Source organism: Emys orbicularis, chromosome 3 (assembly GCF_028017835.1).
Source record: "Emys orbicularis isolate rEmyOrb1 chromosome 3, rEmyOrb1.hap1, whole genome shotgun sequence".
Classification (NCBI taxonomy): domain Eukaryota; kingdom Metazoa; phylum Chordata; order Testudines; family Emydidae; genus Emys; species Emys orbicularis.
In genome coordinates, this window is record NC_088685.1 from 210477452 (window position 1) to 210500374 (window position 22923).

The 22923-nt window shown below is 42.3% G+C and overlaps 1 protein-coding gene across 1 annotated transcript in view; it reads right to left on the reverse strand.

Moving 5' to 3' along the window:
* DZANK1 (double zinc ribbon and ankyrin repeat domains 1) overlaps window positions 1-21757 on the reverse strand; it is a 33311-nt gene extending 11554 nt beyond the window's left edge. The window contains exons 1-12 of the mRNA XM_065400586.1: window positions 21634-21757; window positions 20709-20862; window positions 18697-18814; window positions 17301-17397; window positions 16359-16483; window positions 14383-14465; window positions 13822-13939; window positions 7933-8046; window positions 6602-6694; window positions 4998-5120; window positions 3862-4026; window positions 2934-3162 (exon numbers count right to left, since the gene is read on the reverse strand). Coding sequence (XP_065256658.1) covers window positions 2934-3162; window positions 3862-4026; window positions 4998-5120; window positions 6602-6694; window positions 7933-8046; window positions 13822-13939; window positions 14383-14465; window positions 16359-16483; window positions 17301-17397; window positions 18697-18814; window positions 20709-20862; window positions 21634-21742 — 1528 coding nt within the window. The 5' untranslated portion in view covers window positions 21743-21757. The remainder of the gene's footprint in view (window positions 1-2933; window positions 3163-3861; window positions 4027-4997; window positions 5121-6601; window positions 6695-7932; window positions 8047-13821; window positions 13940-14382; window positions 14466-16358; window positions 16484-17300; window positions 17398-18696; window positions 18815-20708; window positions 20863-21633) is intronic.
* Window positions 21758-22923: the final 1166 nt, after the last annotated feature.

Below are 22923 nucleotides of genomic sequence, written 5' to 3' on the forward strand. Positions count from 1 at the left end.
TCTCTCTCCATTCTGTCGCTAATTCTTAGAAAGGACCCGCTGTACCAAAGCTGTTATATACTTAGATAAAAAACAGTTGTCCCTGATTTAATATCAGTATGTACAATGGGGCCCAACCCAACGGGGGCCTCTGGACACTACTGCCATATAAATGTTATTTTATTATATAAAAACAAAATGTCAAAGTATAAACAAATAAATTATTCTCAAAACATTGTTGCCCTTGAGGAAAATCAAGATAAGAAGGCTTAGAAGGAAAATCAACAAGTTCAAAGGTTGGCCATATAGAAACTATGGTAAAGCGAAACAACAGACTTATAGGGTATTGATCATCAAGATAAGCTTTAAAGAAACAAACTAAGGGGTACTCATCTCTACAGTACCCCAAATTGTTCCCCTAATGGCTTCCAAAGCAGAGGCATTTTGCTTTAAACTAAATCACAGACTTCAATAAATACTAATTTAAAGTAACAATTAAACCTTACAACTGGGCTACTACTTTGTGGATGCAGTGCCCAGTGAAGTCAGTGATAGTTGCACTAGGTTAGGCCAGGGTTAAATTGGGCCAGGTGCTTGTGACATAAAAATCAAGATGTAAAACCAGGACGCCAGAAATACACATATGCGTGCTTGGCTTCACGCTACTTATGTTTGTTATGTATCTTAAAGGATTTCTGGCAGCCTTGACTGAACATCTGAACTCATGTTGTCATTAACTGGTTACACCTAGATCGGACTGATTTACTGTACATTACAGTTAAAAAAGGGATTGCTTCTGTGTAATATTTACTTTGCAAATGCTTTTGGCTCCTGTTCAAAACCGACTGAAAATACAACAGAAAAAACAGAGCTCAGATCAGAAAACTGACACTTCTATTTTGTTGTTCATAGAATATCAGGGTTAGAAGGGACCTCAGGAGGTAATCTAGTCCAACCCCCTGCTCAAAGCAGGACAAATCCCCAGACAGATTTTTGCCCCAGATCCCTAAATGTCCCCCTCAAGGATTGAACTCACAACCCTGGGTTTAGCAGGCCAATGCTCAAACCACTGAGCTATCCCTCTAAATTCTTTACTTGTACATTTTTCCCTGGAAGCCTGATTGTCTATTTAGTGCAGGAGGCTTATTTGTTTAGGGAGGAAACAATTACCTTAATTATTTGGCTTTTTAATTTAGCAATAATGTCATAAGTCAAATACAGTTGCACTGAAGAAATGATGGATGTGTGTGGCCAGTATAACTGAGACCAGCCTGGGTGTCACTAAATGGCTGCGGTTGGTACAAGTGTCTCTGGCCTATGTAGCTTAGCATGAAGCAAGGATGATGATGTGGAAGGCTGGGACCTGTGGGCTAACAAACAAACTGTTATGGATGTGTGGGCCAAAGCCTAGGGGATTCTAATGGAGAACGACCTGCCAGCCACCCCCTCTCTATATTCAGCAAAGGCCTCTGGGGACTCTAACGCTATGTCAGTTGGTGAGGTTCAACTGTAATACAAAGCAATTCAAAGCTTCTCCCCAACTTGCCCCTGTGAAGGGAGTTCTCTTTCCCAGGGGGAAAGCTGCACTTCCGATGCACAGACACAAAAGTCTTTAGAGTTAAATATTTTCTCAGCCCTCTTTTGGGCCAATCCCTTACCAGTATCTCTGACTATGATAACTTCTTTGACAGGTTGAGTCAAGTACTCTAGTCACTGCAGTGATGGAACTGGGAGGAGACTCCTCACAGCAAGACAGTGCGAAGAGTGATTCCCCAAGTACTGTAATAGGTTTCAAATAAAAAAGCCTCACCTAGATGTTTACAAAAAATGTAGGAAGGCCTGAAAGATGCATTAACCCCTTTTTTTACACTATAGACATAGACATCATTCTAACCAGTCCTTTGGCTGGCACTGAAAAATACCAGTGTTCTAAGAGTTGGGTACTCTACTGAATGGGAGAATAGCTACAGATGGGTGAACCAACTGGGGAAAAAATCAACCCACCGAACCGCTGCCCATTAGTTGTATTGAGGCTCTACTAGCTCTTTAAAAGTTAAAATATCCTCCGGGCTGACAGACTGGAACACATCATGAAATTAATGAGGTCAGTGGGAGCTGCTGGGTGCTTTTGAAAATCAAGCCACTTATTTAGGTGCTCAAATATAGCTATAGGAGTGTGTCTTAAGGCTTCTTTTGGCTCTAAACTGGAATTTTGCCAGGACACTGAGGCTAAGATCCCTAATCGTAAAGGATTTTTAATGACCGCAAACAGTCAAGATGTTGGATTTAGGCTTGTCTATATAGGGAAATTGACCAGAATAGTTATTGCAGAATAATCTGTTCTGCAATAGTTATTCCGGAAGAGCTCCCTGTGTGGACACTTTATTCTGGAATAATAGTGCCTTTTTCCAATTTAGTTTAATCTGTTTCCACAGTTTATTCTGCAATAGCTATTCTGGTCAATGTCCCTGTGCAGACAAGCCCTTACATGTTTTCCAAAAGACAGTGCCTCCAGCAGCACTAAATGCCACTATTGCCAGAAAGAATAACAACACTGATTACGTGAACACCACTTTCAGACAAAACCTGAGTTTTCTTTGGTAGTCTCCAATCCAAATACGGACCAAGTCTGACCCTTTGCTCATGAGAGTTGATGACATCACAGCCAAATGGTAAAGCTGCACAAAGGCCTTATAATGCAATTCTGGTGCATTCTGTGAAGGCTTGCTGTGCTTTAGAGAAGGGCTGGGGTCTCAGATCAAAGCACCAGACACAGGGTGTATAGTTATTAGTGGGAAGAGAGATGATGTAATGATGTAAAAGAGTGGCCTTTCAAGGGATTATGCCACAGAGGACCCATTTTAAAAGAATACAAGGTAAAGTACTGTAGTTTTGTTTCAGAACCAGGGGAAGTTTTCCTTGCTGACCATGTGCAATCATGAACTATTTCTAACCTCTTCCAGGACTGATGGCTGTGAGCAGGGGCTTGCGATCACTCATCTTCTCCTGTTTTTCTTTTAGAGAAACCAGCTCAAGTTCCTTCTTCTCTAAGAGTGTGCTGGATGGGTAGAACAGGCCAATGGTCTGGGTTCCTTTGTCTTTTCTTTCTGTTCTATCTAGTCTTGACTTTGGTAATGAAACAACCAGAGGCTCCCAGGCAGCTCGAGTCCGTAATCCTTTATCCTATTGGGAAAGATCAGCGCCCGGATGACAAAAGTGATAATAAAGTGTAATTAATAGTTATATAACTTTATACAAGAAAAAAAATCACCAAAAAAGGAAAGAAACCATGTGTGTAAAAACAATCCTAGAATGAAAAAGTCATTAGAGATGCAAACTGTTTAAAGGCGGAATTTTAATAATGCCCGATTACAGATAACATTTGGAAAAAATGCCACCCTCGCATATCACAAATACTCAGAAAAACCCATGCAGCCTATTTCTTCTAAATAGAAATTGACTTATGTTCTGATACCCTTACATTTGTGCTTGCTAAGTATTATGATCTTCTCTTAAAATATAGTTTTTTAAAACAATGTGGCATGTGTATTATCAAAGAAAACCTTAAATTAGCCAGATATAATTTGTGAGTGATTGTGTCAGAACCAGATCAAAGTACTTAAAGAGCAAACACTTTAAGAAGAGATGGATTGGTTCTCATTTTGCTATACGTAATAATGATTAGGGATGAGTAAATATCCACAGCAAACAATTCCCTCAATGAATGTATGTAACCTCTTTTTCTGCTCACAGAATGTTTGCGACCAGAACATGGTATCCTCAGATGGAAGAAGTCAATGGAGTTACACCAATTTATACCAGCTGAGGATACCAGTCTCTCTACTGTGGTCTCAGCCTCGTTTGTGGTGTTATATAACTTACCTCAGAAAACACAAAGGTATCTCCAGCACCCAATAGCATGCTATTCTGAGAGGCCAGTCTTGATGGAGGCTCAATATAAACACCACAAGATCCACAGAATCTAGCATATGGGTGGTTGCTTGCACCACACTTGAAGCAAGTAAAGTAGCTTGGAGGAGGACCTGGCTGAAAAGTACAATGAAACTATTGTCACCATAGGAGCACATAAATATGTAGCACAATGGAGATCTATCTTCTTGTACTCCCAGAAATAAAGCTACCAATTAGACCAACCAGCATGAATTTAGAGAAACTAGAGTGATAGTGGTTACAATTGTTAAACTGGTGACCTTGGTTGCCAGTTCTAAACCAGGCTCATACCCTGACAAAAGCCAGACCAAATGTGCAGCTCATCACACTCAACTGCGGCTGAACCAGGCCATGCAGAGGTAAGGCTTTGCAGATGGAATCAGCATCTACATAGGTTAATTTTTAGGCCTACCAACCTTAAAATATTGGTATCAAATGCACTTTTAAAATATTTTTCTCCTCTTGGAAACCCTGTCTTTAGTACTGTGGAGCTCTGGAACGTCAAAGCATCTCAGTTAATTGTCTGTTCCACTGTACTCCTCCCCAGGCCCTCTCTCTATGAAAACCCATGATTTCACTGGCATATGTAGCAGAGTTTCTAATTTTTATGTGGCCCTAGAAGATACAGTTTGAACTTCCCCATCCTGGTGGGGGTGAATCTAGCACAAGAAGTTATAGAAATACATAGAAATGTGGTTGCAGAAATACATTACATGGGGACATCTTTACATTGACTATTTTAGGTAAAAGCTCCTCTGGGCAGGGAACATGGGTGAAATTCTGGCCCTCCGGAAGGCAACAGGAGTTTGGCCATTGACTTTAATGGGATCGCAATTTCATCCTATGTCTTTAATTTCTCTTTACTGAGCTCTGCGCATCTATAGCACTTTATACAAACATTAAATAGTAACAATATAAAAACATGTCCTAACCCACAAGACTCCTGGGAATGGAGCTATGGAATTGCTGCAGGTCATAGATGCGTAAAACCAGGCTTGTCAACACAAACACCAAATGCCAATGAAAGAGAAAATGGTCTTTACAGAAGCCTGAGCCAAAGAGCATACCTTGGCTCCACACCAGTCACAGAAACGAGCATCACAGTGGTTATCACGGCCGCATTTTGAGCAGGATATTGTTCTCCCTAGATGACTTGATAAAGGTGGGGGTGTATCTCCACTGAGTGCAGGCTAGTAAAGCAAAACAAGAATTTCATAGGCTACAGTAAAAGAAAACCAAAGGGGAAATAAGGGGAGGGTGAAAGCAAGCCAATTTGAAAGCACAAAGCAATGTTCAATCTAAGGGAATGCTCAGTCTAAAGCAATGGTTTCAGCAGTGAATTAACATTGGGCTTACTCTGATCTAATGTGGAATTTTCTCATTTAAAGGATACAATGAAATATGTTTTTAAATAGTTGTGTGTGTGTCTAACTTTCCATTATTCATCCTCTGAGAAATCTGACCACAAAACCTTATTTCCTAACATATTTTGTCCTTTTTTAATAGTGCAATTATTCACCTAGAAACATGGGGGCATAAGGAAAATTTGAAATGAAAACAGGCTATGTTGAAAAAATTACATTCCACAATAGAAAATGTGACCAATATTTTTCTTATTTGTTCGCAAGATTCGTGTAAATCTTAAAATGTTGGTGTGAGTGGAGGGCCAGGGGGGATTAGATCACTTGTTTCGCTTTTATTTTGATCTCTCTTTTTCTATAGTTGTTTCACTGCTAGCAAGTCAGCTCCTCAGTGTAACCCCACTACAACGAACCAGTCAGAGTGCACAATGTGCTTAGCTTAAAGCTTGTGAGTAGTCCCACTGAATTTTCAAGATTACAGGGATTGTACAGGAAACCTCTACACCAAGGTCCTGGTAGTTTTAGCTAAGATCTAGCATTGTTGTCATAGTGACCAATAGGCAATGAGATCCAAATTATTACTGTCTTCTCTCAGCTCTGTATCTCTCCCTGCTTAGTGAAAGGAAATCTCTCCTTGGGCATTTAGAAGAGATTTTGCCTAAGGGGTAGAAATTAAAAATTACTCCAGCCAAATGAACACAGCTAAACTGGAAGATGACACAGACAGCAATCTTAGAGGGAAAATTCACTGTTGTTTCTCTCACCTCTGGACAGAGTCACTGCCAAAAACAAGCATAGTAGTTGTACGCTGATGGGGCATGCAGGAAGTGGAGATAACAAAAATAATTAAAAGGTCACTAATACACACAACATTTTAAATGGATATGAGCGGTCTTTCCTGCTGCGATTACCCATCATTGCTGTCAAGATTTATAGTTTTTAACTGCAATTTAAAAGAGAACTGAACACACACAAGCTTCACTACATTCAGGAAACTGAGTCAAGACCATCACCTTTGACAGACATTTTCAAAGCACCTTTCGGCAGAGACAGCAGCACTGTACAATCGTGGCTCCCGCGGGAGAAACAAGAAGGTGTATGATGGGATTTCCAGCATCTTGTAGAGCTCGGAGCAGGGTGTTTCAAAGGGAGAGCTGCTAGGTGCTAGAATTCTCCCCTAGGCTATACAAGAGAAAGCACAGCCCCCAGCACAGGGCCAGATTTGGCCCCACGTTTTCAAGACAAAGAAAATGAAGTTCATTCACTGATCTCATGTAACCAAGTGCGACGGTTTTGTGCATGAACCTTACCGTCTGTATTTCAGGCAGTCTGCTTTCACAGGTCACACAGTGTTTTATGTGAATAGGGTTTCCGGTGCCACATACCCGACAGATTACTTTGCCCTTTAAAATACAGAAAAATCAGACTAATCATTGGATAATTTTAAACTGCAACCAAAAGGACGGTAAGGATAAACCATCTGCTCAATAGGGATTTGAGCCTGCAGCGGCTTAGTCCTGCAGATGGAGGAACTCCCTCAAGTGTGCACGCACAGTGCTCAAATAACTCCTGTACTGTGGGCTTTAATAAAGTTAAGCTACCTTGCCCAGTTGCCATGCAGATCTGCAGCTGAGGGCAGTGTTGTTGAATTGGCAAGACATTTGACTTAGGGGCTCCAACATCAGTGTTCCCTTCAGGCTGTTTACACTATTTGCTCAGTTGTACACACAGTTCCTTGCAGACAGTCTATTATGTGCAAGGAAAATCAAAAAAAAGACACCTATACCTTTGGGCTACTCTTCCTGGGGAGATCTCACTGGCCAGCCTTGGTTACTGCTACGGAGTGTGAGTTTCCACTGGTGCTAGGAATTATGAGCATGACAAATTCTAGTGTTGACAAGCGTGTCCACACTAGCCATGCTCAATTGGTTTAGGTTTGCCCCTGTACCTACATTAGGGCTGCTCTAAACCATTTAAAGTGTGGGCTGATGTCTATGACAACTGTAAAAAAACCGAGGAGTCCTCAGCCAGTGAATGTCCTTACTTTCTGACAATCCCCATTCCCACAGTTCCTCCTTCAGCAGCCTCCTCCCTTTCCCAGAAATGCCTCCCCAGACCCTCATACCCCACAATACCACGCTAGCTGAGAATCACCAGCAGAGACTGCATTCTGCATCCCACAGGAATCCCCCTGAACATGTCTCCCCGCCACACCCCATCTCCAGTAACTGCTCCAGCTGTGCCATTCCCATATAATAAGTAATATTTCACAATCAAAAGAGATAAATAGACTTGTAAGGACAGATTTATTAGAGTTAAAATAGCTATGAGTAAGGTATAAATGCCTAGACAGATCAAATTAACATACTCTATACTGTGCAGAAGAAATGCATCCCTACCTTACTCAAATAGATATTACTGACATATTGTGGTCTTGTACAACATGCCTTGTCATGCCACTGAGGTCGATCTTTAATGACAGCTACTGTTCAATAAACATTTTAAATCCTACTAACTCAAAGTTGCGGCAAGGTAAAGAGCCAAAGCCAAATGGAATCAAAACATCTCTAACAAAATCGTCTATAGGAAACATACCAGGCTCTAGGTAATTTACTTCTTGGTTACATTGATTCTTCATTACCTTTAAGCAGATGCTGGCCTGGGGTTGCAGCTGTGGAGCTATAGGGGCCTCACATACGATACAAGTTGGTGTGTTCATTGGCACCATAGTTCTGCATTCTACACATAGTCCCATCTGTACAAAAGACAACATGCTGTTTCTTTATAATGGAAAATGACACTCTCACGAAAGTTAATATCAGACTTTTCAATATTATCACTTAGAAGAGGGTAAAGCAGTAGGCACAGGGGCCTGATATTTTTATATATCTACATGCTGAGTTAGGAAGCACCTACACTACATATTATTCCTGCTACAAACGGTAAGATGTTGTCATTACTAGGGTTCTTAATAAGCCAAACCCTTCAGTCCTTAGTCTTTACTCAGGAAAAAAGTCTCACACTGATTCCAGTGGGACATTTACCTGAGTAAGGGCCTCAGCATTCAGTCATAACACACTCACAACAGACTGGCTCCTTTCCTCTGAAGTATGGTGTCAGGGAATACTAAGGAACGTACACATTGCAGCACATCGAGCATTACAATGAAATATCTATGGCAATTCACACTGCAGGAAAGTGGAATGAAATAGAAAAAAAGAACGGCCATACTGGGTCAGACCAATGGTCCATCCAGCCCAGTATCCTGTCTTCCGACAGCGGCCAATGCCAGGTGCTTCAGAGGGAATGAACAGAACAGGCAATCATCAAGGGATCCATCCCCGGTCGCCCATTCCCAGCTTCTGGCAATTGCTTCCTAAAGACCTAAATCCTGGGCTATGCCCTGAGTAGATAAATCTTAGGCTATGCTTGGAGTAGCCCTCGTGGTTGTGGTGGGGAAGGATTCCTTTCCCCCGACAACGTGGTGCCTCTGTAGAGAAGCTTCACAACTGCTATTATGGCTGCAACAGTAACACAGTGGGGACAGGGAGGAGGAAGGGAACAGCAGGAACCTCTGACCTCATCCTCACTTAAGGCCTCCCCTCCCCCCCCCCGAGCTGGAGTCTACATTGCACAGGAGTACACCCAGGACCTCTATGGGTGCTTCAGGAGAAGGGAAAAGAATCTTCCCTCCAGGTTGCAGAGTGCCATTCTGCAGCACTTATTGCTGCCTTTAGGTTCCAGTAGACCGGGGAGATGCTATGTGCCTGAGGGCCACTTGCACAAGGAGAACAGTTGTATGTGCATACTTCCACAGATCAGCTGCTCTTGCCATGCCACTAAATTACACCTCCCCCATGAGCCTCGCAGACATGCGCCCTGTGCCAGACACGATCTGCTGCAGCCCACCACACAAGGAACCATGTGAGTTCCAATGGGCCCAGAGCTTTCTACAGCCATGCAATAGATGGGGCAAGATTTTCCCCAATATGCATAATAAACAGTGTCTAATACACAGTGAATACTAAAAAGCGTCATGAACCCTAGCTGTCAAAAGGAACTATTCCCATTAGACAAGTGCTCTGCTAAAAAATGGATTCTAAGCAGCTTGGGGCAGAGGTTGGGTCTTCCTGTGTGTGTGTACAGCGCCTAGCATAAAGTCCTGATCAAGCCCTCTGGCACCACAGCAGTACAAATAATAAGGATTATTATTGTTACTTTAACTGGGGGAAAGGGGAGACAAAGTAGAGATTGCAGGTACTGTTTTTCAGAGCCCAGTAAAACGAAGAAAACAAAAACAAAGGACAAACTCATATAAGGTAAGTTTTGCTCAAAAAAATAGAGGCCCGAGTGGAAATTTTTAACTTCATTTGTCAGCCCATTTATACACATTTTAGAGCTAAATTTTACCCCCCCTCAAAATAGTGGTTTCATTGGAATTGATGATGAACTCTAATGGTGCCATTATAAGAGTTAATTCCAGCATAACGCTGCCATTCAAAAACAAGTCAATTCACATTCTCTTCCAGATACCCATCTCAGCAGATTAAATAAGGAGGCTGTTGCTGTTCTGCAAGCCTGGTGTTTACTTACTATTATCAGCTGAAAACAAGTCCAACATGAGTACTGTACTGACATGTAAGACAGTGTTTGAGGGAGAATATTCTCATTTGTTTCAAACAATCTCTCTCTCCTCATATGTGATCTCAGAGATTACAGGATGGGTTCTTACCAAAAAATAACTGCTGCTTTTCTGTGTCTGTCATTTGGCATTACCCTGCTATGAATCATTTTTAGGATAATGGGACAAGTGAGTCGATTCCCACAACATTACTTATTTTGATCCATGCAGTCTTAACACAGCAGAATCAATGTTACCCATGTAATTACGGCTAGACTTATTCCATAGATATACCATATCATTCAAGGTCCCTAAAGTTCTTCTCTTTCCTACTACTATAACTCTTGTCCAGGCCTTGGTCAGCTCTCAACTGATATAACCTCCTATTTCCTGTTCTCACTGCTTCTTATTTCAACCCCTACAATCTATCCAAAATGCCACTGCCAAACTTGTTCTTCTCCTGCCACTCTGACCATACCACTCCTTTCACTGGCTTTCCACTGGCGTTCATGTCAGATTCAAACTTCGCATCTTTCCCTTCATTCAAGCTGGGCACTGCCTACATCTCTCCTCTGATCTCCCACTAAATGTCCCTGCATGTCCTCAGGCCTTTGTCTTTGCACTTTCTTCTATGCTTCCCCTCATGCTTGGAACTCCTTCTTCTTCATCAAATCATCTCTGCCACAAAGTAATAAGGGTCAGATCCTGGCCCCATTGAAGTCAATGGCCAAACTCTCACTGATCTCAGTGGGGCCAGGAGTTCATGCTAAGTGTCTAATGTAACATTTAAAAGAAAGTGAAATCTACACTGCTTTGACATTTGTCCATCATCTGGCATGTGTCTGCATTGTCTAACTAATTATGGCCTCAATGTTGCAAACCCACACCTAAGTAGCTTTAAGTATGTGACCAGTCTCATTGAAATCACTGGGACTGCTTACATGTGTGAAATTACTCGAGTGTTTTCAGGATCAGGGTCTTAGACTATTACTTGTGGCTATCTCTATGTTTTGTACAGGATCAAACACCCTGATTATGCTTAATAGATAAGTAATAGCTATACAGAGCTCTAGGCTAAGATTTTCAAAGCCACCTAGGGGATTTAGACACTCAATTCCCATTAATTCCAATGGGAATTGTGCATCTAAATCGTGACTATGTGAGCAAAATCATAGGACTGTGACAGAGTGCTAGGAATCAGCACCTATTGAAGCACTATGGTCACTGATTAATCAATTAGGCCTAGGGGATTAAGAAGAGGAGTTCCTGATGAGCAGATCTGATTGGGGCTGGGGAGTGAATGAGCTAATTAGCACATTAAGGAGACTGGATAAAAGAGCACAGGAAGGAAGCAGAGGAAAAAGCAAAGCAAGAGAGAGGAGAAGGAGAGGAAGAGTGCAGAAGGAGGAGTTCTCTGGGAGGAGGGAGACAACTTCTACCCTACCCTTTGTAACAGGGGTAGTAAAGCTGAATAACATAAAATACTGTGATTGCATTAGTATACAGAAGGTGGCGGAGTAAAACACTATAAATGAACTGTACTCTACATGGTGTCCCTCACCTCTGTTTGCCAGAAGCTGGGAATGGGTGACAGGGGATGGATCACTTGATGATTACCTGTTCTGTTCATTCCCTCTGGGGCACATGGCATTGGCTACTGTCGGAAGACAGGATACTGGGCTAGATGGATCTTTGGTCTGTCCCAGTATAGCCTTTCTTATGTTCTTATGACTCTCTGAGCAGTTTATGCAAAAAGCAAAGAAGATGGGAGCAGTGGGTGCCCCATCAGAGAAATAATTAACACATACATGCAGAGTCCATCAAGAGCATAATACTCATTTTCAACTGCAACAAGTTCAACATTAATTATACTGCGGCAATGTCAAAACCTAACTATTGCTAACAGTGTGTGCTCCAGCTATAGTCAAAGTAGTTCCATTTTAAAGGCTGTTTTTTAATTACTGACAGCTGGCTCAAACTTTCACTTTTCAGGCTGAAATTGTCCAGATCCAGTCTGCCTGAAGGCAGAAAGTTAATCAACAGTTCTGAGAACTAAAAGAGTGAAAAAAATACACTTTTGCTATGATAAAATTAACCTTGCAACTCAGTGACCCTGGCTGAGTTATAACCGCCTAACAGCATGTGCATGCATGGTCCATTTTTAATAACACTTTTAAAAAAATAACAAGCTCTCAAAATTCTAAAAGAACGGGGCTGCACTATACTTTGTATCGCCCTGTATTTTGTATTATATTAAAATGGATCAGCATTAACTTCCAGGTTTATTTATCCTCAGAAATCCACTGGGCTCAGTGGGGACTGTACAGTAGCTGCTCCTCCATTTTAACCCCTCCTGTCTGATATATTCCCTTGAGACCTGCAGAGGTCGAATCCCAAGACAGTACCTGCAGAGGGGTTTCTTGGGTATAGCGGGAGCTTGATGAAGATCTGTTGCTCTCTAGTTAAAGTCACACTCCCTTGTCCAGTCCCACTGACTCTTGTTCCCCATCATGAGCACTAGGGAAGGGTTACAACTGATCCTATACCCTTCCACTTTCAGTATCAGGCTGCTGATCAGATTTATGTGTGGACTCTAGTAATTGCATTTGCTTTTCAAGTCGGAGCCACTTATGGGGCTGAAATAAATGAGATCTACTCTTCCATGGTATTTAACCCTATACATTGCTCACTGAGGCAAAAAAAGCTCATGAACAAACAAAACCTGCAATTGGTTTTGCTTATTCAGTCAGATTTCTGCAGAACCCGAGAGTACAATCCTGGGTGCAGACACCTTCTTGTGGAAGTTACATTGTTGTTGGTCTGACCAGCTCATGATTGGATGCTGCCCCCTGTATGAGACAGAAGGAGCAAAAGTGTTAGTTGCAAAGGCAATTTCTTTTCCAAACAGAGTCTGACACTGCTCTCAGTGAAGCCAGTAGAAATTTAGCAATTGATTGCAATGAATAGGAGCAGGATTTGGATACAAGATGCTACAAAGAAGAAAGGTAGGACTGCTGCAAAGGTAGGAGGACAATTTACTCACTACTGAAGATTTTGCCAGAAAGGTGCTAAATTAGATCCTAATAGAGCTAAAATGGTACAATAACATCAACATGTCTGCAGTTAAAATCTTCCTAACTCTGATCCTGAAAGAGGCTGAATATCCTCACTTTCTGATGACTTTGCTAGGAGCTGAGGGCACTCAGTACATTGCAGGATCGGGTCCTATGGCCATATCTGTGACTGCCTCAGGGGGAATAGTGAAGAAAATTAGACCATTGGCTCATTGTGAATTTTGGTTATTATCTCTTGGGGGAGAGTGATGGGCACCATTATAAAAACCTAGCTAAACAGAGAGATCTCAGATGTGCACAGATCGGTCTATCGATCTTGTAAAATCACCTCCTGTTCATGAATACTAGTGTGCTCTTTTTAGAGATATGTGACATACCAGAATCAGAGACTTATATGATACTTGCATTAAGTGCAATACAAGCAAAAGTCATGGGACCGTGCACCGTGTTTAGCTTTTGAATAAGACCTGTCTGTGTTTTTAACTTTACAGTTTCTGAAGATTTGTTGGTCACTGCAGCACTAATGGGTATCTATATTGTTGCTTTTTTCTGGCACAGATGAAGAAAAAATAATTTATTTTTCCAAAATATCCTTATAAAAACAGATCCCATTAGAAACTTGCCCTGGTCAGCTGAAAGCCACAGGCAAAACAAACCAGAAAGAATTATTATTGTCCCTCCTGCCAAAGTTACTGACCAATATGAAGAATCGTAGAAAGCAGGATTTTCCAGCTGAAAGTGTGATGAAAACACAGTTCCCTCAGCAGTAACTTATATACTTTGTGGAGGCTGATTCTCAAAATAGGAGTGAGTTGATTACAATTTTTTTGCTGACCTGAGCTCCTTCAGGGGGTGGGAGGCGACACCCTGGCACTGGCAGGATCGGAGAACCGCATTCTTGACAGAAGCGAGCAAAGGGATCAGATGGGCGAGGAGCTAAGCAATGTGCACACCTAGAAATAACAGCAAACTGGTTCAACGTGTTCTTAATTTGTGCTGCTAAATCCTGCAACCTCCTGCAGTGAAACCTAGCACAGGGGATCAAAGAGCCCAGACCGGTGAGCACTTACTCACACTCACTGTCTGGGACTACTCCTGGGCAAATGCTCACCAACACGAGAAAGGGCTGCATACTGTAATCGTAAACCCAATCCTCCCCCTCCCCATTCCTTGGGATGGCAGATCATTAATTAGGTTTACATCTCACTATAATAAAACATTATCAGTAAGATACAGTAACATTAAAAAAATGACAACAGCAATCCCCTTTTATTAACCAATGTCCATGCTTGCCTTCCTCATTTTAGTTTAATTTAACAGCATTGTCACTTCAATTGTTAAAGCAATTTCTTTGTGATTCCCCCACCAAAAACAGCAGGGGGGAAAAACACCTTACTTGAGGAAGTCTGTTTCCCTCTGGATTCTCATTGTCTGGGTGCTTGTTAGACTTTTCCTGCTAGACACTGCGGAACCAATGAACTGAAATAAAGATGGTTCTTTAAGGTAGTGAAACACGCACTGTAAAATATTAATTTGATTATAAATGACTTATTACCTCTGGCCTGATCTCCACTCAAAAGTTAGATTGGCATAGCTATTTTGGCAAGGGATGTAAAAAACCACACCCCTGACCAATGTAGCTAAGCCAACCTAACCCACAGAATAGATGCAGTTTTGGCAGTGAAAGAGAGCTGTCAACACTTCGTTTGGGGAGGTGTGTTCTGACACTGACAGAAAAACCCCTTCTGTCAGTACAGGCTGTGTGTACACTGCATTAGTCTCCAAGTACATTTACAGTTAAGAGATTATTCCAGCATAACCCCATAGTGTAGACGCAGCCTAGTCCAATGGAAGGGTTTTTTCCGGTCAGTGTAGGAATTCCACCTCACTGAACCAAGCTAGGTACGTCAATGGAGGCATTCTTGCATTGACATAGCTGAGTCTGCACTTGAGTTTAGGTCAGCATAGCTATGTCAGAGGAGTGTGGCTTTTCCACACCCCTGACCAATGTAACTATGTCCACCTAACTTTTCAGTGTAGAACAAGGGCTGGTCTACACTGAAAAGTTTGATTGACCCAGCTACATCCCCACATGAATGCTTATTGTTCAAGATAAAACTCACTGCAATTCAGAGGCTTCAGGTAAGGCCTGCTAAACCAGTGAATTTCATCTGTGATTCACACTAAGGACCTCCGGCTCCTGATAAAATAAATGTGAGTTTTACTATTTACTTCAACGAGAGCAGGATCAGATCCTAAATTTTAACAATTTCATCCGTATTCAACAAACAGAAACTACTATTGCTGCAGGTCTGTCAATCACTAACGAGTTAGACAGAGAAACAGTAAGAGTCAGTCATCAATAATTTGCTCTGCCTCATCAGTCTTTAATGATGGCTGAGTTCTGCTTTGGGCGTTCCTAGAATTGTGTATGACAGGCTTGTCACCACCAGCTTGTTTAAATCAGTACTGTGCAGTATAGGCAGAGAAGTGACCTAGATGGACGAAGGAATGAGGATGACTATGAAACCTTCAAACATTTTTAATTGTTTAGGGCTCAGTTCTCATCCAGTCCTGCATGGCTGTGCAGGAGAATAAAGGGATCTCAGGCCACCCTGCAGGGCTCACTCATCATAAATCCAGACCTGAGGGAACAATAAGGCCCATAGACATGATATTGTCCCCTGCAAGGTAGTGCATGGGGAGTGAGAAGCAGGGCCGGCTCCAGGCACCAGCCTACTAAGCATGTGCTTGGGGCGGCACCTGGAGGGAGGCGGCGCTCAGGCCCGAGAGCGGGCCCGCGACTGGGCTCGCCGCCCTCCCCCGGCGCTCCTGCCACCGGGGAGAGCGGGCCCGCGGCCGGGTTCTCCGCCCTCCTCCCGGTGCTCCGGCCGGCCGGGGAGAGCGGGCCCGCGGCCGGGCTTGCCGCCCTCCTCCTGGCGCTCCGGCCGGCCGGGGAGAGCGGGGCCCCGGCTGGGCTCGCCGCCCTCCCCGCGGCGCTCCGGCCGGCCGGGGAGAGCTGGGCCGCGGCCGGGCTCGCCGCCCTCCCCTGCCGCGCCAGGGGGCGCCAGGGGGCGGGGGGAGGCTTTTTTGCCTGGGGCGGCAAAAATGCCAGAGCCGGCCCTCGTGAGAAGAGCCTTCAACCTGCATCCTTTACATACCAGCCAGCAACTATGTTGGTTCTGAAAATGGGCCAACCCAATCAACTTCCCCTGCCTCCAACTGGGTGCAAAGCAGGAGCTCTGGAGGAAATGTGATTCAGAGGGATGTCTCTGACTCTCGGATCCTTTCTGGAGCTATTCCCTCACACTGGGCTGAGAGTCAACTCTCAGCCTAGCCCTTATTGTTTCCCCCAATAACTGTTTCATTTACCTGGGACTGGTGTGGTGGTGGTGGTGAGATTGACTTTTCTCTATAACCCGGTGTTTCCAAATGACCATTCAAGAACCGTGGCCCTTTCAAAGACTTGTGGACAGTTCTTCTCTCTACCTCCAAGTCTAAAATTACAGCCAAATTTCATCCCATCATTCCTCTATCATGCACTTCAGAAAAACATGGGATTTGATTAACATTATGCCACATGTTATCCTAGGACCACATCCCAATATCTAAGAACAGTTCTAGCCGTTTTGGAAAAGGTTATTTGGCAAGCAGTTTTCTGGTAGTGGAAATCTATCACAAGTTCCTCACTAAAGAAGTGTTTCCTTTTGCATTTTCCCCTAATTTAAGATTTTCTCCTCTCCTAAAACCTCCATCCAAAAGTACATTAGTGAGCAATGGCTTTAGGATCTTATGTCATAAGCAGGCTCAATTATCATAGCTATGGAACAATCAGCTTTATTTATAGCATGAATAAAATGTGAGTTAAGTTTTCGTTTTTGCCTTGTGGTGAAATCCTGCACTCCTTATGCAGCAAAACTCTGCAGGCCCTTGACACAATTGTGTCTAAGACATCTGAAACTCCCATTAACTTAAATGTTTGTAGTGTTGTTGTGGCTGTGTTGGTCCCAGGATACGAGAAAGACAGGACAGGTGAGGTGATAACTATTATTGGACCAACTTCTGTTGGTGGACGGTACAAACTTTTGAGCTTCAAAGAGCTCTTCTTCAGGTCTGGAAAAGGTAACCAGAGTGTCTAAGCTAAATACAAGTTGGGACAGATTGTTAAGCATAAGCACGTGTGAACTCACAGAGAATGCTTGGGCTCTGAGATATCTGTGAGATTATCTGCAGTTTCCTGCAGAGAACAGAAAAATACACTTCTACCAACTACTTTCAGTGGGGTTAAGGTCCAATTTGGCTTTAATGTCATACCTTGAAACTCTTGGGCTGTATCATTCCAGCTGGATTTGCTTTCCACATTCACTCCTTTCTTTTTTAATTTTGTGACTGACAGTCCACCTTCCAGCTCCTACGAATACAAAGATTACCTGTCTATAATCACACAGGCCCATTCCTTAGAGCACTGAATTCAAACACATGCCCGTACTCAGTCTAGTCATCACTCGCCTCAATTATTGTCGCCTCGTCTCCTTCGGCTTCCCTGATAACAATATCATTCCCCTCCAATACGTCTTAGGCTATGTCTACACTACAGCGCTATTGTAAGGTCTCCCGTGTAGCTGCTCTAAGCTGACGGGAGAGAGGTCTCCCATCAGCATAATTAAACCACCCCCAACAAGTGGCGGTAGCTATGTTAGCAAGAGAACCTGTCCCGCCGACATAGCACTGTCCACACCAGTGCTTTTGTCAGTGAAACTTCTGTCGCTCAGGAGGTGTTTTTTTCACACCCCTGACCGACAAAAGTTTTACCAACAAAAGTGCCTGTGTAGACATAGCCTAAAACACAGATGCTAAAATGATCATCCTTCCCCATCATTGAGACCATTTCATTCCCCCATTCAAGTCTTTGCAGTATTGTTCCCTTGCCCTAACTACATGGAAGCTCCCCTGAAGGGACTTAGGAGGTGTCCAGGTCTGTGGGTTGGGAACGGAAAGGTATGGAAGGAGGAGGGTTGTCACTGCACTACCAGACCACCCTCACAGTATAAATTTCTTCCTAACCAATGAGATTTGTATCCCGTGGAGATGGTAAGTGGATACAATCTCAGCATGTGGTGGAGTGCAAGAACTATAGTAGTGTCAGGCTGTCGCACATGGTGGTGGTGGTGTACAAGTGGGACCAGATTTCTTGTACACATTCCCCCCTTGCACACCCAAGCAGCAGGGCACAACCAGGCTCTGAGTAAGAATTTCAAGATTTGGCCCTTTCTGGACTTCTCATTTTCAGATGGTTAATTTTTCTAATGAGATCAGAACAATCCCAGAGAAAACATTACGGGACACGTTGAAGTGTTCTTTCCAAAAGGAAGTCTCTGTATAAACCTGTCAGTTAAACACAACATTCCCTGAGCAGGGTGAATGGCAAATGTTGTAAGTTACTAGCAGCTGAAACAAAACCATTCTTGCATAATGTCAGCAGCTCATAAGTAAAAGAGATGTATTACAATAGTTTTAATTGCCTGTCCCAATAAAGAACCAACCATTTGAACTTTCATAGATTTCAATACCAGAAAAGGTTAAAACCAACAAAAATGGGCAGATAAAGAAATAAAAGTAATGAAACTCGACAGCTACCTGGATTTTGTCTCTCTGTAATATAATACAAAATGTTATGGTCAAACGGGGATTTACCATTGCTGTAACTTGCCTGGTTGGAGAGGTCTTTCAGAAAATTCTCATCATTATCTTCATCAGCAAAGAGTATGTTTGGTGGCTCGTATTCTACCAGAAATACCTTTGTTACAATGGCACTCTCCCTGCAGTCTCTGAAAGTTAATAATCAAAAGGCTACAGATAGCTATAGCACAAAATTATGGGTATTATTAGAAAGGAAATCAGTGGTGAAAATGGGTCTTTTATTGAAACTCCTCCTGCTAGCCAGAGTACTATTTCAGCAAGCTGCCATGATCCCTTCATACTCCCAATCAATCAGTGCTTTTAAAAAACGATGGAAATTCTATGGATGATGAAAAATTACCAGTTAAAAATGATGAAAATATGGATAATTTTAATACCTGGTTCCCTTTTACATAAGATATTCCTGATATACCTTAATCCATGTCCTCCTTCTGTCCCTCCTACTGTACAACTCACTTGTGTGTGTGTGGGGGGGGGGGGAGGTGATAATGCCACATGGAATGGGAGCACTTGCCTCCAAAACTGAGCCACATTCCGCTTGCCATTCCATACCATTCATTATATGTCCTTGCTAACATTTGATACCACAGACATTCACTGTCCATGCCATTCATTTAGCATGGGATGAAGGAGCTGAGAACGTGTCTTTTCACAACCACAACAATAAAAAAAAAAGTATGGTCTGGACAGCAATACCAAGAACTATATATAAGCCTTGATTCTGCAAGTCCTTGCACAGGGAATGCAAGGTAGTTTCACTCCAGGGCAAGTATGAGCAAAGGCAACATATGATTGCCAGTAAAGGAACAATAGGCACAGGCCTCCAACTGGAGTGGAAGTCTCCATTCCCTTGGAAATGGGAGAGGGCAGAGAGTGAGCGTGTGTGATGTGACTGGGTTTAAATGTGAAGTTTTGTTACTAGTCAGAAGACATTTGATGGCCTTGAAGGAGAATCAAGTCCCCTGTTTCTCCCTGTCCTCTCCCTCACATTTTACCTTGCTCTTATACATGCAATGCTGCACCTGAGCCATGGAGGATCAAGTCCTCATTGTTGGTTCAATATCCACTGAGCATATTGCTAGAAAGCTAATGCACATTTTTATAAATTTACTATATATCTGTGAATCACTGGATGCTTTGACATCGCATTGGTATCCCTGGCAGTTTTAACTGTCAGCCTAAAAGACAGGAAGAGTACTACTATCTCCTAATAAGAGAGCCCTTAGGGTGGAGTTCTAAGAGCTGCATGGTCAGCACTCTCCCTCCCTCCCAACTGACTAAGCATGTCACTGATACGTCAGGCCTGAAGTCTGGGAAGAGGGAGTTCCGAGAATGCTCTCATACTCACATATGCTGCATGACAGAATATTGTACCATTGTCATATCATGTGCTTGATTTCGAATGTTATGAGACAGTATGATCTAGGAATGACCATGAAACAACTACATTCTAACCCTAGCTCTACCACTAACTCACAGCATGGTGTTGGGCAAGGCTCTAATCCGAGTGGTATAAGGGCCTAGAAAGATAGACACAGGAGCAGTGGAGTCTATTTCCCTATCTGTAAAACAGGAATAATAATATGTGCCTACCTTACAGTGTCATTGTGAGAATGTGTTAATCTTTATAAAGTGAGCTTATTATTATTTTATAATAATAATTTACTTTGATTATAAAAATGTACTTATGTTGTTAGCTCTTCAGGGCAAAAACTGTCTTTTTGTTATGCATTTGTAGCATACCTAGTGCAACTGGTCCCTGATCCATGGTTGGGGCAATACAAGCAATTACTATATAATAATAACAAATGTTCTGGCATAGAAGATACTGATGTCCATACAGAGGAATACATGACTATTACTTCGATTGTAAGCTCTTTGGAGTAGGGGCTGTCTTTTTGTTCTGTGTTTATACAGCACCTAACACAATGGAGTCCTGGCCCATGACAGGGACTCCTAAGCACTACAGTTATGCAAATAAATTACAATAATTATAATGCAATATAGACAGTTGCTACTTACTTGGTGACTGCCAAAGCTTTTACTGTTATTTTCCCATCAGGTAATGTGATAGGTCCCTTATACTTAAAAGTGTTACGTTCTCCATAGCCAGGTCTCCTAAAGAGTTCTGGCTTACTTCCATCTAAAGTGTAATATATGGTAACATCAGGAGTATCTGAAAGACACAAATAAGATAATTACCAAAACAGTATTAGGGCTGTGCAAAAATAAGCCCCCCCTCCTGCAAATGCTTACACATATGAGAAAAAATAAGGATGTGAGTAAGGGATTGCAAGATTGGGGCCATAATGTGTGTTTTGTTTTTTTCCCTTTCTCTCTCTCCTCACAAAATTTGGTAACAAAATAATTACAATTTCATTACAGGCCATTCATCTTCTCACAAAAAAGTTGCAGAAAGGGTATGTGAAAATATGCACAGGGTCTACATGTCACACATTCTGATATGAAAAACGATCATGGTTGAAAAATAAAAGTTGGAATTTCAAAACTGAGACTCTTGCTAACAGATAGGACCTTTTGAGTGAAACTGACCCATGCTATTTTCAAGTAACAGTTTTGCAAAATCACAACAAAACGCAAAATCATCAAATTCTGAGGTTTTCCTATTTCATTGTGAATATGGAACAGACACAATAGCACAGAAATATAAGGCCCTGATCTTGCAAACACTGACACATTTGAGTTACATTACACATGAGTAGTCCTATTAGCTTCAACGCGACTAGTCACATTAATGAAGTTAAGCACATGCATGTTTTCAGGATAGAGATGTAAAGGGTTAATTTATGCAAGGTACCTATGAAAATGGGTACTCATCAAAATCACAATAAAGTGTGAATGCAAACTCATTATCAAAAAGTGAGAGTCAAATTACAGAATAAAAATAACAGGGTTTATAGTACAGATTTAAAGCTGTTGTTTATACCTGATTTTATTTCTACATGTGTATTTGTGTCTATTTCATGTTTAGCCTTCCCTGGCAGAGGGAGTCGAAGTGGTATAATTTGAGGCACTGACACTGAACCAGCAGTCATTTTTCTTTGTACTGATCTGAAAAAATAGCATATGTTTCTTTTAAAACATAAGAGTGAAGCAGAAATGAATCTTCATGCAACTCCACACCCCTATTCCACCTCCCTGAAAAAAGAGAACATTAGATGCAGTAAATTGTTAATCCTTATAACAACAACATTCTTATCTGTTTTGCTGTCCATTGAAAATTTTTTCCTATTGAACCAATCTGAGCATGCTAAAAGAACTGCACCTCTGGAATTTTGGACAGAGTGTGAGAAAAGTACCACTACTTTCATTCCAATCTGATCTTCATTGCATGAGTTTGATTGATCTCCGCATATACAGCTGAAACCAGCTTTGCCAAGGTCAGCCCTGTCCATGAGGTGTCAGTGATACATGCCGCCGGATCTGAGTGACAGTTCATGAGATAATCATGAAGAGTGTTGGCCTTGATTATAATAGATGTGGCTCCATCCACCTAATATCTCATGTAGGAGAAATCAGCTACTTGTTTCACTCTGTCTATATGAGAGTCTACATGGAACCCAAGATTATTTGCTGAAGAGGACTAAAATAAGGCACTCTCTCCTATTCCTGAGTGGTGTCTCGCCTGCCGTATACTATATTAAGACAAATGATGCTGAACGTGATTTTGGCATGATTTACAATGGCCAGCACTGTGTCATCTAACTTAATTGCGAACAACTGTGCTTAGAGATGATAAAAATGTATAATATAGACAAGCCCCTAATGTAGGTCTTGGTGGTCATGTTCACAGCCAAAGACCTTGTCTACACTAGCAAGTTCTGGTTTTACAATCAACTTTCCAACCCCCCAACATGTCTGTAACATCCCACACATCCACACACAAAACTACTATCCATTCTGCACAGACGTTCATTTGTTCATATGAACACTGGGATTGCACTTGTTCTGATCAAGGGTAACTATAGTGTCAGTCTGACTCTGCACTATTGTATTGCCTGTACTGATAGCAAGCACTGGTATAGCAATTTCAGCAGTGCCATTACTCCTCCCACCAGAAACGCCGTGGTGCAGCACATTTGCCAGAATCTGCCACCTCTAGCGCAGGATTAAAAAATGGCAGAATCATTCAGATTGGTTTTCTACACCCTCAGGAGGCCAGCTGACCACACCGGTTTATTTGAGTAGCTGATTGTTTCTTATGCACCTGCGGGAG